Source organism: Lathamus discolor, chromosome 3, assembly GCF_037157495.1.
Source record: "Lathamus discolor isolate bLatDis1 chromosome 3, bLatDis1.hap1, whole genome shotgun sequence".
Taxonomy (NCBI): Eukaryota; Metazoa; Chordata; class Aves; order Psittaciformes; family Psittacidae; genus Lathamus; species Lathamus discolor.
The window spans coordinates 22,916,249-22,934,934 of NC_088886.1; the positions used below are offsets into that span (position 1 = coordinate 22,916,249).

The following is an 18,686-nucleotide window of genomic DNA, read 5'->3' on the forward strand; positions in this document are numbered from 1 at the left end:
AAGCTGTACTGAAATCTGATAATTTCTATACCAGCCACTATACTATCAGCATACAAAGACACCTACAAGTTTACAAACTCATCACACACTCCTCTGGTCTTGAATGTATTGACCAATAAGAAAGGTTATTTTTAATACACAAATTCTTAAGCTGCAAAACTATAGGCTTTTAAGGGATTTTATTTTCCATTCCCTGATCTCCTCCCCCTCTCCCAAGTCAGTCAAAAGCAATTCAACCTTACAGCACGCCACTGTAACCAGCCTAGCAAATCAAAATGCACACTTGAGCATCCTAGAAATGATCACCCAGAGAAATGAGCTGCCAATCGTACTACAGTTTTCCAAACTGAAAAACTATTAAAGACTGTGTCTTGGAGCAGTACATTTGAGGACATAAAGCACGTATCACTGTTTTGATTTTTTTAGCAGTATTAGTTAAGTAAATACAGGTTTTTTATTATTTTTGCTTACAGCTTCAAGTATCACAATACTTTGTTGCTAAATGAACTCGTCACCTAGAAAGAGATCTTTTCTCCTGTGATGCCATTTTGCAACAATGATATTTAATGTTTTTCAAAAGACCACTAGGCAAAGAGGATTGAGTAACAGTTTTCCAAGCTTTTAGCATTCAAGATGCCTTCTTACATCTTCATGTGGAATAAATCCCAAAGTTAACACATTCTGTTATTTTCTCAGTGCAAAGTCACTCAGTCTCCCACCCCATCTCCTATCCATGCCTTATAATACTGAAGGTAAAAGTTGTAGAGGAAATAAAATATAGAATATTTACAAGATTTAAGAAATCTTCTCTGATGTACCTGTCCTCCCCCTCCTCGAGGAATTCAGGTAAGAGATCTCTAAAAAAAGTGCATGTGGGCAAATCTCTAGGATACAAATTTCTCCAACAACTTCAAAACTTGTTATAATACAGTTCTACAAGTTCAGAGATATTAAATCAACTTAATGCCATATAATCCCACCACCACCCTTACTGTAGGCTACCTACTCCATTTTAAATAAGGATTCCCGGGGACTTTCTACAGCAAACTCCCACCTCCCCTTTACCTACCTATATGTTCCAACTAAACCACTAACAATTCCTACAGCAGCTTCAGGTCCAACAATGTGTTAATAACATACTGAAGTATGCAGAATGCAGGCTCCAACATAACACTGTATCACATTAATGGTGTTAAAAATGCCAAAAATAACCCCCAATTGTTCCCATGGGATAATACACGTTTCATCAAAACCAAAAGTAGATTGCCTTGTGCTTTTAACAGGAAATTGCATTCATTCATGCAGACACATATAAAGAAGCTACAAACTTAAATGACAATTGTTCTAACAAAGAGTTGTTTGTGGTTTGTTTTTTTTTGTCTATTTCAAAGAAAAGCCATCATTTGATTCTTTTCAGTATTGGTTTCCTATTAAAAGTATTTTAATGAGAGAATGGGGAGATGGATTTTTTTATTCATTTTAGTGTTCAATGAGTTACTCCTCCCGTGTAAAGAATACAATATATTTAACACTCATTGCTCCAATTTGTTGTTTCCAGGACTTTGCAGACTTGTTCAAAATATACTTCTCTGCCTCTTAAGAACAGGTTGTGTGGTTTAATCAATTCAGTTTGTGTCTCACCTGTTAACTGTAGTGCTATATCTCTATACAACTCCCGACTAATGTGAAATTTTTCCTCCTGCCAGATCTTCCCATCTGGAGTGCGAATTCTTGTTTCAGCAGGATTGAAACCTGAAAATAAACAATTTAAGAGTTTAAAATAACTGCAACAAGATGTAAATAAAGCTTTCTCAGGGTGGAAGGGGTGGGAAATTGCCAAGTGAGAAAGTTTGGCAGTTGCGCACAGTTGAAAAACAGTAGACTGCGTGAAGAAAAGATTATTAAAAATGTGAAAGGCTTTCTCAATCAATACGCTCTGGGACCATAAAAGAACCATACTAAAATAAAATTAAATGCTAATACAGTGTGCTTTTTTTTTATATAGTAATGCGGAATGAGACAGGAAAAATTTCAAAAGAATCCACACTTCTGTAAATAGGCAGTAATTTCCTTTTTTTCTTGTCCATATCTTCGATCAAACCATGCTATTTCATTTCCGTACTGCCAAACACAGTTATGAGTCACATCCATGCTTTGACATGTTGCTCAATGAATTGAACTCCACTCCTTCACCATGTATAACCAACAGAGAGGGATTCTGCACCTCCGTACCTCTGTATGATGGAGCAGCAGGTGCAGTTGCCACTTTCCTGACTTTGGGAGTTACTGTATTCTCCATGTTTGTGATCACAACAGGCTGCTCAACATAGCCTGAGCGCTGCCCTCTGCCACCCAACTCTTCAGAATGCTCCCACTGCTTCCGAATCCGCTCCTTCAGCTTCTCCAACTTAGCATCATGCTGTTGCCGCTTCAAAATCTCCAGCCTATGAGCACTAGAAGTACTGGTGGCAGAAGAGGAAGATGCTTTCAGTTCACTGTCCTGGGATGTGTTACTCTGAGGAGTTTTAGTGCTACTCTCATCTCCTCCAGAGCCACTATTTTTTTCCTCATCCAGTCTTGGAGGTGTTGCAACCTTAAGAAATGCCTCATTATTCTGCAAGGCATCAATTGCTGGTCGGTCATTCAAATACCTAACAACAGTCTCGCCTGCAGCAGAAGAACATGGGCTTTCAAAATCTCTGCTGTGTAGATGCTGCTCATCTCGGTCATGTATCATACGGCCTATTATTTCCATCTTCCCTTGTGCTTCGCTGAAGTCCAAACTAGAGAGCAATTGATCGGCCTCAAGTTGGCTGGAACCATGATAAGACAGAGAACTGTATGTATCCCTGATGTAACAGAAGGAAAAAAAGAAGTCACCATCAGAAATACAACTGTATGACCTTCCAACCCAGCAATCAACATATTCATTAACTGTAAGAATGACTTCCTATACCTCATCTCCACTTTAAAGGTAAGCTCTTTTAAAGTTTGATCACCACACATTTAATAGTGCAAGCGTGATGAAACTGAAAGAGGGTTCCTGTTAAAGATTTCATTTTCTGCACTCTATATATAGTCATGTTCAGACAGAAAGTTGAAAAGCTGAACTTAGGTTATGTAGAAAATCAGCAAACAGTAATGTTGTCCCTCAGTTTAAAAACACCTTTACATTAAAAAAAAAAGTGTAAAACTTGAGAAGTATAATTAATATCCATTTTCTAAAACAAAGCAATGCCCCGCTTCTTGACAGCACAGTCATTAGCTGAGAAAACAAAATGCACAAGAAAACCCTGTCCTGTATGTGAGCATTAAAAAGGCAAACCCCTGACAAGCGCTTCAGACTGAACTGGATGTATTGCAACAAGTGTAAAGCCTACTGAGAGCTTAAAAATTCAAACTAAGGATCTCTTAGCATTTTGTATATAATGTATTTAATGTTTTCGCCAATGAAGGGCTGAAGATATTAAAATCTGGCACTTAAGCTACCTGGTTTGCTTCTTCAGCAAGTATGTTTAAAGAACTGACCTGAAGCCAAGTCATAACGCTGTACTTGTGAAATTGTCTATCGCTCTTTCTCTAATAGCACACTGCTGTTACATAGTGCACTAATCATTACCAACCAACATAACAGTTGCATGGTTTAAATGCACAAAATTTCACCAAAAGTATAGATAAATATACAGACAAGCAGATTGTTCTACCCATTATTCTGGCTTTCTGGATTTTGTTTACTTATGCACACTGTAAGCATTGACTACAGGCTGCTCTCAGAGCAGGAGTAGTATGTTAACCTAGCAGCTCTGATGTTACTTCCCAAATTAACGCCCCCAGTGCCACACAGTTCTTTTTACTGTAAAAAAGCCATTCTTTCCACCTGGATGTAACAGCATGAGTCTAGCTGCTCTCATTTTCTTGCTTTCCCTGAATTCCATTAAATTTACTATGTAGTTTTGAAACAAATAACTGAAGTTATTGCAGATAGGGAAGACAATAAAACTGACCAAAGATTACACATCAGCCTCCCATGCAACAAACAAGGAGAAAAGCCTCACAGCTGGCAAGAAGTGGAAAGGGGGACCAAACCTCAGGTCTTAGGATAATGATTATTAATAGAGAGCTAGTAGAATTTTTAAAAATACCACTGTGTCCTGGGTTTACCAGGAGCCGTTTTTCTCCTTCTCAGTAACTGGTGCAAGCTCTGTGTTTTGACTTCCAGCCTGGGCAGAGAGCTGATAACATCGATTGGTTTTAGTTGTTGTTAAGTAATGTTTATTTTGGCCAAGGACTTTGTGAGTCTCATGCTCTGCTGGGGACAAGGGGAGGCCGGGAGGAAGCAGAGACAGGAGACCTGACCCAAACTAGCCAAAGAGGTATTCCATACCACAGCACGTCATGGCCAGGGAGGTTCCTGGGAGATACCCAGAAGGGCACACTCTCTCTTTGGCGGGGGGGTTGAATTCGTTCGGTGGTGGTATCATATTCTCTTGTTATTTTCTCTTATCAATATTATCATTGGTGGTAGCAGTAGTGATTTGTGTTATACCTTAGTTACTGGGCTGTTCTTACCTCAGCCCATAGGAGTTACATTCTCTTGATTCTCCTCCCCACCCCTGCGGGAGCGGGGAGGGTTGGGGGGGGGTGTGAGTGGACTACCTGTGTGGATTGGTTTAAACCACGACACACTGTTCCAACTCCACTCTAATCAGTCATCAGCAACCCCCAAATCATTGTGAGAACATTTAGAAAAATATTCAAACTATGTGTTAGAATCCAATAAAAAGACTATTAAGAACCTAACACAGCTAATCATCAGGGATGCCTGTGCAAAGAACACACACTGCCTAAAAATCATGATGAATTAAAGAAGTTATGGTAGAAGTCTTTTAGCCTCTGATATTACAGCAAGTTATAGGGAGTTTACTTTGACTGCATACTCTCTAAGTTTTTAAGGCATCTTATGCTCATTACAGCACTTAACATACACTAAGAAAAACAGGCTTTCCATATTTTCCTTCATTCCTCATACCCCACCATGCCCTATGTTCTCAAATATTCCACGCCACTTTTTCTCCTTGATACAGCTATTCTTATTTGGGTTTCTCACACACAAGAACTGAATGCAAATTTAGTACTAGATGTTCTTGCTATACACCGTCTTATGATAACACATTAGGGAATATGTGATGCAGAACTAATAAAACAAAGTTGGATAAATAGGAGGAAATACTCTTTTTGGTCCTTATAACTGAACCAAAATACCTATCAAACTTACCAGGCCACTGAGGCCATGGCCACATCAAGTTCATGATCTGGCTCTATTTTAAGACATCTGGCTTTAAACTCACATTCACTGAATGATAAATAAATATGTATTTTATTTATTTTTTTTTAAAGGAAGACACTTTTGTCCAACACCACATGCTAGTCATGTGGGTGGGTGAGGAGAGGAAGGAAATAATTTTTTGAGGAGCTTTCAAAAACATCACTATTAACTTAATTTTGATCTCAGCATATTTTTCTTTAACAGTCAACTGTCTCAGCACTAACCTGTATGAAGCCAGTGGCTCACGAAATTCCACATGATTGCTTTTTTTCACATTGCTTTCAAGAGTGGTTGCTCGAAGAGGGCTGCGTGAGGACTTCTCCTTGCTTGATTTATTTTGGCTGGAGGACTGGGAAGCTGAAGCAGAAACCAAAGAATTCTCTATGTACCTATCTCTCCACAATGAGAAAACTCTTGGGGAAACAATTAAGAATACAGTTTTTCTTAGGTTTAAGCAGCACTCCAAAATAGCATCTAAAGTACTTTTTCAACAAGCTGATTTCAACAGCTAGGAGGCAAGGTGGCAAGTACTTGAAACAACCATCATATTTAAAGATAGATAATAATGTTTAAACATCAATTATAAGTAATTAAATTTGTGAAAGCTGTGTTGCCACTAGAGGTCGACCTGTCTGTTCTTCTCCAGCGGCACACTACCAGAATGCTCTAAACAGTATTTAAAATGAGGGCTTATTTCTTATAAGCAAATGCTTCCCCTAAATGAAATAAAGGGAGCATCAGGGTGTAACAGTTGACAAACAATAAAAAATAGAAACAGCTAGTCCAGCATAAACAACTGTTACCCACCCGCCCCCCCCAAGAACTCATGGTATCAGAATGGGATAAATACGGCTCACTCACAATGTGGAAAAGTCTTGTCCCTCCCTGTAACCCAGTGACTGTGATAGTACACTTTCCTCCCTAAGCTAAGGGAAGAAAAGTTTAGTTTCTCATGGGCAATTAGCTTCATGAATAAAGATCATTAGGAGGAGACAACTTGAGGGCAGGGAGGAAAAATCAAGTTTTCCCAAATCACAGTGGCTTTACCCTGCCTTACACACTATACCCTCAATAACACATACCTTTTCTGCTTATTTTCCTGCTAGCACTAGCAGAGGGCTTCTTGGCATCCATGACAGAATCAAATACAGCTGTGCTGGTGGGAGCTATTTCCAATTTGTTCTCTATATGACGTAACTAGAATTTGAAGATAATGCAAATTAGAATAGTGTTTTCAGTTCTTACGCTGCAGGGTTTTATTCCTCTAATGTGACCAACTTTTCCTCATTTCATAAAGAATAAAGACACAGGCAAAAGTAACTTCACATGGCTGATACCGTAAAACTGCACAGCCTTATGGCCAGAAACTACATCAGATTATTAAGTTTTGTTTAAGAGGATTATCTAAATTAGGTTTTGTTACATAGTTCTGTTGCATAGTTTTGTTTCCATAAGCAGACTATTGTGAAAAAAATAAAATTAAAAAATTAATAATAACATGCCATGCAGAATCTTAATGCTTGGCCTGAATGAAATACTAATCTCATTTGGAATAAATTCTGTAATACTCTTTTCAAAATCGAGCATGATACAAGATCCCACATGTAAAACCCCACACTGATGCCAAGCTGTTAAAAAAGAGAGATGGACAAGGCTATGTGAAAGAGCTGAATTCCATGAAAAACCAAGATGTTTGGCTTACCTGAAGCCAGGTTTTAGAAACTAGTTAAATTCTCACACAAAAACAGCAATTCCAATGCTCAAAGATGAAATACACTGGTGTTGTCCCAGTTTCTGACCAGTAAGCAGGGGAGAGCTATTTTTTCAAGTTTCCAGAAGTCACCACTTTCTTACATAAAAACTCAAGACTCAGCATATGTTACTACACTCAAGACTGAGCTTGCTGTGGCAAACATTTCTTCTACTGCACGTGGAAAACTGCTTCCAAGATAGAACAATGGCCAACATGCATATACTCCAACTGCTTGCCTTATTTCAAACTGTTTAACAATCACTAAACAATACTTTAGTTAAAAGTTGTGTAGCCATTAACTGATTTGAAAAGGAGTAAGACCAAAAATAAAAAAATAAAAAAATAAAAGCACAAAAGAAAACAAAATAATCAGTACTTACAGCAGCCTTAGTCTGAGAAAAAGTAGCCCATGCTGCAGTTAGATCTATGGAGCAGAAAAAAACAAATACGTTTCTCATTAGTACATGTAAAACAATGAAATAAAATGCTGCTTCAAAACAATTTTCATGGGCTCACTAATAAAATTCTTTTAATGACTCAATTCCAGCCTGTCAATCTCCTCTAGGAGAGGCTGCTATCAGTCAAGACTCATTTTACCAGAGCAATAAAGTACATAATGTAAAATGAGTATGCAATCTTAATGAGTTCACTACATTAGGTCAAGTATATTATTACACTTGAAATCAAATCTGCCACATTATAGAAGTTGTTTAGAAGACAAAATAAAAGATGGTTATCTACCCCAACGCAAACATCTTGCATTTTTCCATTACACTATAGTTTAACTACTTTTTTTCCCTTCCATTTTCTTCTTCAGTAAATTAAGCACGGATACATGATCACTGAAAGACTCTACTCAACAACAAGCTTTGAGCATCCAAAACTTTAATGTGTGTCAGAACCACGGAGAATAGTAGGGTCAGAGTGGTTTTTTAAATAAGTATTTTCCTTACAGTTGAAAAGCTACCAATTTAATTTCTCCCTTTGTGTTACTGTAAGGAAGTAGCACACCAACAACTTCACTTCGATTTCGAGAGATGGTGCTTCATGTCTACAGAACACCTCAGTTTCACAAAGTACATAATTTTAAAAGAAAATGAACATACTGCAGAAGACAATAAGCAATAATGTCCTCCTACAGAAAAAATAATAATCTGTCTCTACTTTCAAAATAGCTTCTGGAGTCCAGTTTTGTCATAGTGGAGATCATAAGACTAATCTTGAACCACAGACTTAACATGCAGCTCAGCTCTACAGACTACAGCTTTCTTCCTCCCAAGGATGTACTGTAATTACATGACAGTAGAAAGCAAACAGGATTTCTCCAGTTCAGGGAGACAGAAGTTCTGCAAGTCTTCCTAGTTGAGATGTACTGCTGATACTCAAGTGTCCTTGGCTCTTCACCGCTTTGGAACTGAGAAAGAATCAGAAGCTACTGCCTCTCGGGCTCTTCTTCACTTCTTTCAAGAGCCTACGGTTCAGTTTCTGTTCCCTCATTGCTCACCCTCCACAGTACTGAAAAAAAATTAATCCGTCTCTGTGCCATCTTGGCAACCATATGATAGCCTGGCAATTCCTAATGCAGATCAGCAAATAACTGCAGATCAGAATATGAAACTGCTATCTCTGCAAAAATGAAGCCATGTAACACCTGGTCTTCACTTCCAAATTGAGGCAAGAAAATACTTTCTATAACTCCTCAAAGTTTCAAACAACATGTTTTTCATGATAAAACATCTTCCAAAACAAGGCAATAAACCAGAAAATTCCTACCTCTGGCAGAGTCCTTGGTTTGGTTATGCCTCAGATTTTGCAGAGGCACCTCTTTCGACTTGTTGCTCCACATCATGTCAATTTATCTATTAAAAGAAAAATTAAAAATAAAAAGTTATGTAAGAATCAAAGAGGTATAAAGTAAGAACAAATGTATCTTATGCTAATCTTGATCACTATGACGAATTTTCACCTCACGTGATTTCAAACTCAGATCGTGAACATCAGCATGAAATCACAAATGTGTTTACAGCTTGTACTGTTTCAGAAACCATGTAACTCTCTGCCTAAAGAGGGGTTTGCTTTTATTCTTGTATGTTACAAAGAAGAGTGAACTTGAAAAAAGGAAACCCAGAGGTCACGCAATTTAGATCACAGTCGTAAGTATTCCAGCAAATCTGAAGATGACCATACTGAAATACTGCACATGGAGGAGTAACAGAGACAGCACTATATGGATTACAGTAACAGAGACTATATGAGATATATGTATCAGAGTAACAGAGATATATGGATTAAAGTAACAGAGACAGCACAATATGGATTGAACCTACAAAATACCCAATTCTGCCAATAGCAGATGAATGTGTCACCTCTATCTGTTAAAGGATCGGGCAGAACAGAATTGCGCAGCAGGACACTACAGCCAGGAAAAAAGACCGGAGCTGCCATGGTTTTCCTGTGTACTTCAGCAGCAATCTAAAAGAGTGTCACCAAAGGAATTTTTTTATAAAGGAGAAAATAAAAAAGCTATGCAATCAGGAAAGATAATTTTAAGAAAAGGCAGGTAATTTATGCAACTCTTTATTTCTCATTAGTTTCACTGGAAAGGATGAGCTGTCCTATGCAAAGTTGTAACAGACTTGAAAGAACTGCTATATAAGAAAAACAGTAAGTATAAGAAATCTAAGAGGAGTTCATGAAGCCAACAAGAACTCTGATTACCAAGTACTGCCACTACCCTCTCACCAAGGACCTCCTGTCTTGGAGGTGTCATGTGGAGGCCACCGCATGTGCTTACTGATCTGCCTTCACAACAGACTGGGGAGGTTTCTGCTATGGAAAAGAAAAAATTAGGTAACCACGATTTCATACAGGAAGTTCTAGACTTCTGAAAGAGTCATAAAGCACATTGTCCTCTCTCTCAGTCTCTAAAGTTTTCTTTTGCTTTCACTTCCCTACAGAGTGTGCCACATAAAAAGGGCAAATACACACGTCATCCTTCTGATTAAAAGTGACTGAACATTCCACAAAATTAACACTGTGTACTACTTACTGAAACAAATCATTACCTGTGTATTTTGTGACAAGGATTTTTATCATATATGAGTTCAAGGATACTCACAGTGACCAGCAGTGAAGCTTGGTCCTCACATTCAGTTATACAGCTTATCTCTAAGGCAGTAACTTACTCCACCAAAACTGTTCTTATGCCCCAAGACTATCAATAACAACAACACAGGTCTTCAAAAGACCTTTACTTGTGACTTTCTTTACAGAATACAAATACATGCTCAAAAGAGCGTGGAAAAGTGAGCTTATATATGTAGGTACAGAAAAACACGCATATACACAGAGTGACATCCACAATAACACAGAAGTAGAAAGAAGTAGGTGGTGTTTTGTTTTTTAAGCATCAAGTTACAGGCAGCAAGCCAAGTGAAGTTAGAAGATTTCTGCTTCTAGGACAGGTGCTGCAGAGCTCATTCATGCAACCACAGCTTTGTGCCTCACATCATTCATGCTGTAAATCATAACACTGCCCTGCCCTGGAAATCATCTAATTGATTTTCTCCATCACTGAAGCAAAGAGCAGTTATGTCAGAAATGTAGAAAAACAAATATTAATAAAAAATGGGGAATTTTTTTATACAGAACCAATTTTTAGAGCCACTGAAAATGTCATAACATACCATGATGTGTCTTTTCCAAACAAAAACATAAGACAACCTACTCAAAATGTAAATTTAGCGCAAGAGAGCTTCTGAGAAAGCAACCATTTCTGAAGGGATTAAGTATTACTCTTCATTGATTGAAATTTATTTTTATCATCAGAATTACTGGTATAGACAGGAAAACTTAGGTACTAGACACAGGACGTAACACCACTCTCACCTACAAATACTATTCCTATGGAAAGACATGGAAGAGAACTGACAGATCAGAAAGACACTAAAGAGGAAGAAATGGAAACAAAGAGAAAACCACTGTCAAATAAAAAAGTAAGATGAGAAACTAGTACTACATTTACGAATAAGCATACCAAAGATGGTATTGAATGTACAACAGATAAAATAACTAGTCAACTTAGTTAACAGGACAGCATTTTAAAAGTAAGAGGAGATATGAAAGCAGAATATGCTTAGCAAAGGTACACAAAAATGTGGATATGAAAAACAGGGCTGCTAAGAAGAGCAAGAAAAGTGGTGAGAGAAGCAGGATATAAAAAGAGGAGAGAATGGAGAAAGACAGGAAGGAGAGAAATGGAATGAACTTTTGAAGAACTGGCATAGAGATCAGCAAAAATGAAGAAACTGGTATACTGATCCAATTGTAAAGTTTTCCCAAATACACTCAGTATGATTTTTTTTTCTTAGTAGTACAGCCTCTGTAAGAAAAGGAAAGAGAAAACTCAGAAGTCATGGCATGGCACTGAAGCAAGGACACAGGAGAGGAAGATGAATCATACAGATGCAAAAAAGGTAGAGAATGTGAGCAAGAGATCACCCACTGTTTTCATTGACATTTAGTTGTTATGAAAAAAACACAACCCACTATGCATAGGGAACAGTATTCCTCAAGAATTAATTTCTTATAAAACCAGAAGGGATACAAAAGAAAACATGAAGCTTTGCAAAAAGTAGGGAAAGCAACAAATTATTTATTTATGTGATATTCTTAAATGTTAAATCCCCAAGAAGTGGGTTTTGCTACAAACTGGGTACACAGTGCAGGGGCCAACAATTCACACAGTTTGAGCTACACTAAGGCAGCAGTGCTAATAAAATAAGCCATCTTTTCCCTTCTTTATGCCTTGGTCTCTCTTGCCTTATTCAGACAGAAAGTCAATGGGATTATGCAGTAAAGCAAAGCAGACTGGTAATCTGGTAAAGATGACATGCAGCTTTTTCGGGTTTTCTGCTTTACTAGTTTTATCTATGTCATACCATAAGCTACAATCTCCCTGCAAGCAGAATGAGAAGGATGGAAACATTGGGGAACAGCCAGATCAGTCCCAGTCCTATAATAGCTACTGTGGCATATCATAATCTACAGTGTTCCCCAAAAGCAAATGCTTGAGGCTGCTACTGCCTTCACCTTGAGGAGAGTGGAAGACACCAAGGAAAACAAAAACTATTCCCATCACCTTCTTCTTACCAGTGGAGACGCCACTGGAGCTCAAAGACACCAGGGGAGCCATACTCTATACACCTTGCTCTAGTGTGTCCCACTGCACCCATGCCTTGCACTGCGCAACTTGTCCATGAGGAAATAGACACAGAGACATATAAAATGTTTTAGGGATGTTTTCTTCCCGTTTATAAAAATATTTTAAGTTTACATGTACAAATAATTGAAAGTTGACTTCTGAATCCTTAAAATCCTTCTGGAGCATGCACCTGTTCTGCTACAGTTCTGTGTTACTGGCAGTAACAGACATACACAGGTGAACAGACAAAATCAGACCGGGTCAAGCAAACTATTTTTCTGAGCCAGCCCACTGAAAGTGATGGAATTTCTATTTAAAGATGCCAGAACCACTTTCCATGTGTCCTCAAATACCACAGAATACAGTTTATAATGATATGCTTGACTGTGGAATACAAATACTTTTACCTACTCATTTTTCTGGAACCAAAGTTTTTAACAGATTGCATTATCCCATTTAAATGAGAGCTAAAAATACACTGTTCTAAGACATATACGTGTATATAGATATACATACATATATACACGTTTATGGGCTTTTAAAATTTTTTTTTTTTTTTTTTTTTGATACAAGAGTAATATATCTTTATTTTTTTTGCCTCAAGGTATTTTGAGAAAGCTTTGCCTCTCAAAGCAAGATGCAGGTGATTTACTGACCTTCCTCAGGACTGAAGACAAGTTCCAGTGCAACAAACAAATCATGACACATTTATCAAAACAAGTGCCACATCTCCAGCATCTATAGCCAACCCTGCAGAATCAGCAGGTCTTCCCCCCACCTTCTTTCAATACTCATTTATATAAGCCTTCAAATTAAATGCCTTTCTGGGGCAAAAGTTCTGAAAGGAAGTTAATGTTCACAATCCAAGTACAACTCCAACTGCACAACACTTCATGGACCCAAGCTTCTCCACCATATTATTTTGAGTCTGTAATCTCCACTTTGTAACTCCAAAATTATTTCTGCTACAAAGTTGGGGATTTTTCTTCTTATGATTTTTAAGGGGTGCAGAGCTAAAGAGCATGATCAAACTATCCAGAGTGCCTTTATGGGTAGTTTTGCTGGTATTTAATCTGACTGGCTGCAAGAATATTGCCTTAGAAATATTCTACTGGTTCAGATTGCACTGCACCCCAAGAGCAAGGCCGCATGTAATTACAATGGACACAATTATGTAAAGCTGATGCAAGAAAAAGCTAGAAGTAACAAATACCAACAATGCCCAAGGAGCTTGTGAATGTCAGCTGCTCTGAATGAGAAGTTTTAGATAATATTCAGTATTTTGTCTTGTAATGCTAACAGTAAATATACCAGAACTCCTCACATTTTAATCATTATGACTTTGGAAAACAATAATTACACCAAAAAAGCCTTGAAAGTAGAATAAATGTACTGATAAACTTTGATATGTCTTAAGCTAGAAAAAAATAAAAAAGTTTTTAGGGATATTAAGGTAGGAAAAAAGAAGAAAAAATAAAGCGCAATCATGATACAACACACACGTGCAGACAGAAAAGCAGGAAAGAATTTCAAAGCACATGTCACTACATCTAACTGTTAACCAGAAAGATAAATGACATCCACAGTCATACGTCCATCAAATGTCAGAAAATATAGTTGAAAAATATGAACATGTTTCATAAGCTCTAAGATGAAATCCCTGGCATCAGTCAGCTACTAAATTTGGATCCACAGTATAGAGAAGTTTGTTCTATAAATGAAACAGATTTCTGAATCTGATTCTCTCTAACTGTATGCTCAGAATGGACATTTATAACACCTTTCTGCTATGACAAGTCATGGCAACTTGCGAAAGTGTCTTCGCTTCATCACAAGTGATGGAAAAATGATGAAAAAAATACACTAAAAAGTTTATTAGTGGTTTTACTGAAAGTAAAAGGCAATCTTGCTCTGCTGCATCACATGCTAGAAGGTACTTTTGAGGAAATCTATTGAAATGAATGTTGTGACAGCTAGTGTAACTTGATTCATTGCTCATGAAGAGAGTACAAAGGCACAGAAAATGTACCCATTTATTAAGCAGACGCACACAAGGATTTGTCTACCCATTCAGAAGTTCTGTATTTTCTTTGACTTCAAAGATCTTGGTATTTATGACAGAAAATAGGCAACTACCTTAGCTTCAGGAACAAACAAAATACTCCCGCATTCATTTCCTTGGCCTTCAAAACAAAAATTCACTCGTTCCATCTCCAATTACTTAAAATCACACATCAGAAAATTTCAGTTCTTGCAGCCCATAATAAATCCATTCAGCAGAATATGCTCAAATTCTAATCTTGCAAGGTACACTCCACTGTGAGCAAGTCTTATTTTATGATTCTATGATCCTTAGAAGTTACAGGCAAACCTCCCAGTCAAGTAGAAGAACCAGACCTGCCAATTTTGAGAGTCTAAGACAACAGCTTTCAAATGCTCAACAATGCCAAGGACCTATGACCACAGCAGCAACTTCATTTGCAGCTGTCAACTGCAGACTGGCCAGTATTTTCTTTCAAAACAGAAAAAAGTGCATGAAAACTTCAGTGAACGTGTTTCAAATGCCACTTTCTCAAGTTTGATGCCTTTGCTTTGAAACTGCACTCAGAAGCAGTGTCTGAAAAATGCCTCAGTAACAACATGAGACATCAAAAAGAAAACCAAACCAAACCCCATGACAAGCTGAACAGTGACCACCAGCTCTGTCTCTGACCTGGCATTATAAAGACCCATATCAGGATTCTGCTGAGAAGACTTTTTCTTGAACTAGCTTAAAATAGCAGTAACATATTTTCCCAGTTCTAAATAACTCCATCCCATTAAAAGCATCCCACAAGAAAGTACCTAAACCCTAAATCCAAACTTTCCTGTTTCAGACAATTCCACATGATGTATTTTGCTATTAGCAACTATGACATATCATGTTAACATGACTGGAAAATACTGGAGAAAAATGTAATTGTTCTTTAAACTTTTACGCTCTTTTGCCACGGATCAGACTTAGTGTGAAATTCTGCAATCAGTAAGGAGTGTTCTTATGAAGCTAAAACATAGAGAGAATTTCTGTTAGTTCTCAGGAAGTTTCAATTGACCCAGTATAATTGATTTGTTAATTTATTTGCTCTCTTCTTTCTCCAGTATATTGGCAAAGGTTTCAGACTTACGTGTACAAGTAATTTTATTCTCAATTGAGTAGTCCATTAAAGGCTATTACATCATTAGCACAATGATACACATGTATCTTCCAAGCACTTACACCTATGGATAAATTTTACACTCAGACATTCTGATGCAGCCACATGCCTAATATATTAACTGTAGTGGGAAAGTTTCCTCTCTGCACTCAGCTACCAACCCCCTTGTGTTATTATTATTATGCCACTATACCTGTCTCATATTAACACAACTTACATTGGTTTGACTAGGATGAATTATACTAGTTTAAGTACATCAGCAACACAGTTCAAACAGTGCTGCTGTACTGACAAAAAGTCACACTCCTGATGTTCATTTCTAAAGCACAGTTGAGCAGATAAAGCACACTGACACTGATGAGAAATGGATATATTCCTCCCTGCCTTCCCTAGCAATCATGCCATTCTTTTGTGACAGATGCAGTGCTCATCTGACTATACTACAAGCCAGTTCAACTCAGTAACCCAGAAGAAAAGTAGTCACCATTTCCTTCTTTGTTGGCTCAGTTTTCTATCAGTTTATCACACTGAATCAACTTGCTGCATGAGCAATGGCCGTACACTACCAAAGTGGGGGAAGAGAAACAACAGTAGAACATCATGCTTGCTCACCTTATGCTGTGTAGCTTCACCTAACTGCCACAGATACAATAATATAAAATATATCTAGTGCTATGTGCACTAACACTCAAACTTCAAACACATGCTTCACTTTAAAGACATTAGTAGGACTACAGCCTCATCTGGACACTCTGAAGTAAATGAGACTGATCACATTAGTGAGTTTATCCACGGGTATGTCTGATACAACGTAACTTTCTTAGCACAAATCAGCAGTATGGCTGGTAAAGGGGTGCAAGGAGATGCAGAAAGCTCATTGTACCCAAGTCAACAAAACCTTTAGGGTAGATGTAGCCATTCTAAGATTTAGATTCTTTTACATTCAAGTGATGCTTTTACAATGGTGGCACAAACTGCTGATAAAGTTATTTCAAGACATGAAGGACACCATCCACACTGGGACTGTTACGTCTGCAAAGCCTTTCCAGTGTTACTGTGTCAAACTTAAGCTATGCACCAAGGCTTGGTGAGCTTAGTAAAATAAATCCATGCAAACATTTTATAGCTTTAAAATTGCGGTCTTTCAGTTACCACCACACCTAGCCTATGCAGTCTACAAGAATATCTACACCAGTCAGCAATATAATTTTCCACAATACCCTGGCCCCTTGTAGAAATGTGTCATTACTACATAGATTAAGTTGCTCTATTCAGTGGATGCAGCATACCTTTGTTTCAGGTAGCGTCACTCATAGAAACTGAAGCCTTCAACAGTTTACTAGTGTTCGCATGGCCACACCCTCAGATACATTTAATTATCTAAAGCATTACCTAATGAAACTGTTGTAGCAATCAGAACTGTACGAAAGAGAATGCAGTTCACATGACTTCACCTATCCATGCAGACAGCCTGACAGAACATTTTGAGCCCATGTGCAAAATAACAAACAAGCGCCCGACTACAGCTCCACAAGCGTTTGTCCCGCAAGTCCCACTTTCAGTCACTGCAGGCTCCTGAATGAGTTTTAAAGGCTGTAGACTCTGTAGCCCCATGAAGCAGCTTAAAAACGACAAAAATGCAGAACTGACCAATGAAGTAATAAATTTTCAATTACAAGACACTAGATCATTCACTTACACTGTGAAGCTACTTGATATAAACCTCTACGTACAGGTTATAACACCATGAGCCAAGAAATGCTTGGTTGCTGAGATACAGCTTATATCCAAAGACAGAAAAGGATTCCAGAAAAACTACATCAACAGTAGGCACTGTATCATGGAAAACACCGCGCCCACAGAAGAAAAGCTGCAGTCACACTAGTATAAAAACCTCTATGCCAACAACAGCCAAAATGAATGGCACCAATGAAGTCGAAAGACACGTGGGGCAGATGTTACCCAGGGATGTAAGAAGCACTTTCAGCTGTCAGATACCAGGCGATGCCGGTCCTCTTCCCCAGCCCGGCAAGCTCCAGAGCCAGGGCCGGAAGCCCACGTACAGCGCAGGCCCTAGCAGAGCGTGCATTTAAACTTTAAAAGCACCGTCACAAGCCTGACCTAGCTCGGCGGGCCGGTTTCCGAGGGCAGCGGCGCAGGCCGGGCTCGGGAGCCTCTCGGCAGGCAGAGAGCGAACCTGAGCCAGCACAGCTTCGCAGAAACACCCCGTTTCGACGGCTTCCCCATACAAGGCGAAAACACAACAGCGAAACTAGAGCTCCCCTACCCTTTCCCTTCCTCCACTACCCCGATATAACAAGCAGCAGGAAACAAATTAAAACTAAGCGAAGGAAGAGAGAGACTTAACGGGTAGGATGAGCACTGCAGAGGCCGTCGGGACCCGGCGGCAGCACCAGCGAAGACCAACCAAAATGACAGCCGGCACGCCGGCACCCCGGGCCCGCCGAGCCCCGCGAGCAGCCGAACCCGGCCCCCGCCACCAGCCTCGCCCCGGCTCCACCTCGCTCGGTGTCCCGGCCCATGGCGTGACGGCAGCAGCCAGCGGCAGCGGGCCGAGCGCGGCCTGGGGCGGAGGCACGGGCCGCTCCCGGCGCCTCCTTACCTGGTCGCGGCGGCAGCTATCGACGCTTGCTGTCCCGGGAGCAGGTCCCTGCACATCCCGCAAAAGAAGAAGAGAGAAGGGCAGCGGGAGACTTGCGGTGCCCCGAGATCGGCTCCGCTGCCCGGAGGCGCGCAGCCCCGTCAGCGGCGCCAGCCCGCCGCCATTACCGGCCAACGACTGACACGGAGCGGCAGCGGCGGCGAGAGCGGCGGCGCGGGGCACGGCGGGAGCGACCGGCCAAGTCTCGCGAGAACCAGCCCGCCACGGACCTTCCCAACATGGCAGTCTCCCGCCTCACCGCCGCCGGTGGCCATGTTGGGTGCGGTGCATGTCTCTACCCTGCCCCACCGCCTCAGCGGGCTGCGGCCGGGCAGCGGGGCTGCCTTACGGCCCGCGTACCTTGCTGAAGCTGAGCCCCGGCGAGGAGCGGAGCGCCGTGCCGCGAGTGCACCCGGAGCGGCGGGAAGGGCTGAGGGCGGTGCCGGCAGGGCGCACCTTTCATGGAGGCCGGGAGCTCCGGGCAAGGCGGTGCCGGCGGCCCCCGACCTTGGGGCGGCCGGGCGTCCCGCCGGCCTCCTGTCGGCCCG

General features: G+C 40.0%; 1 protein-coding gene across 4 annotated transcripts in view; it reads right to left on the reverse strand.

Annotated features, from left to right (window-relative positions):
* The window catches only part of CEP350 (centrosomal protein 350), a 75,309-nt gene extending 56,953 nt beyond the window's left edge, over positions 1 to 18,356 (reverse strand). For 3 of the 4 annotated variants that reach the window (XM_065674051.1, XM_065674052.1, XM_065674050.1), the window contains exons 1-7: positions 18,100 to 18,356; positions 8,853 to 8,938; positions 7,460 to 7,503; positions 6,409 to 6,523; positions 5,551 to 5,683; positions 2,233 to 2,849; positions 1,642 to 1,752 (exon numbers count right to left, since the gene is read on the reverse strand). In XM_065674051.1, coding sequence (XP_065530123.1) covers positions 1,642 to 1,752; positions 2,233 to 2,849; positions 5,551 to 5,683; positions 6,409 to 6,523; positions 7,460 to 7,503; positions 8,853 to 8,928 — 1,096 coding nt within the window. In that variant the 5' untranslated portion in view covers positions 8,929 to 8,938; positions 18,100 to 18,356. The remainder of the gene's footprint in view (positions 1 to 1,641; positions 1,753 to 2,232; positions 2,850 to 5,550; positions 5,684 to 6,408; positions 6,524 to 7,459; positions 7,504 to 8,852; positions 8,939 to 18,099) is intronic. The other variant, XM_065674054.1, reaches the window with a different exon arrangement.
* Positions 18,357 to 18,686: the final 330 nt, after the last annotated feature.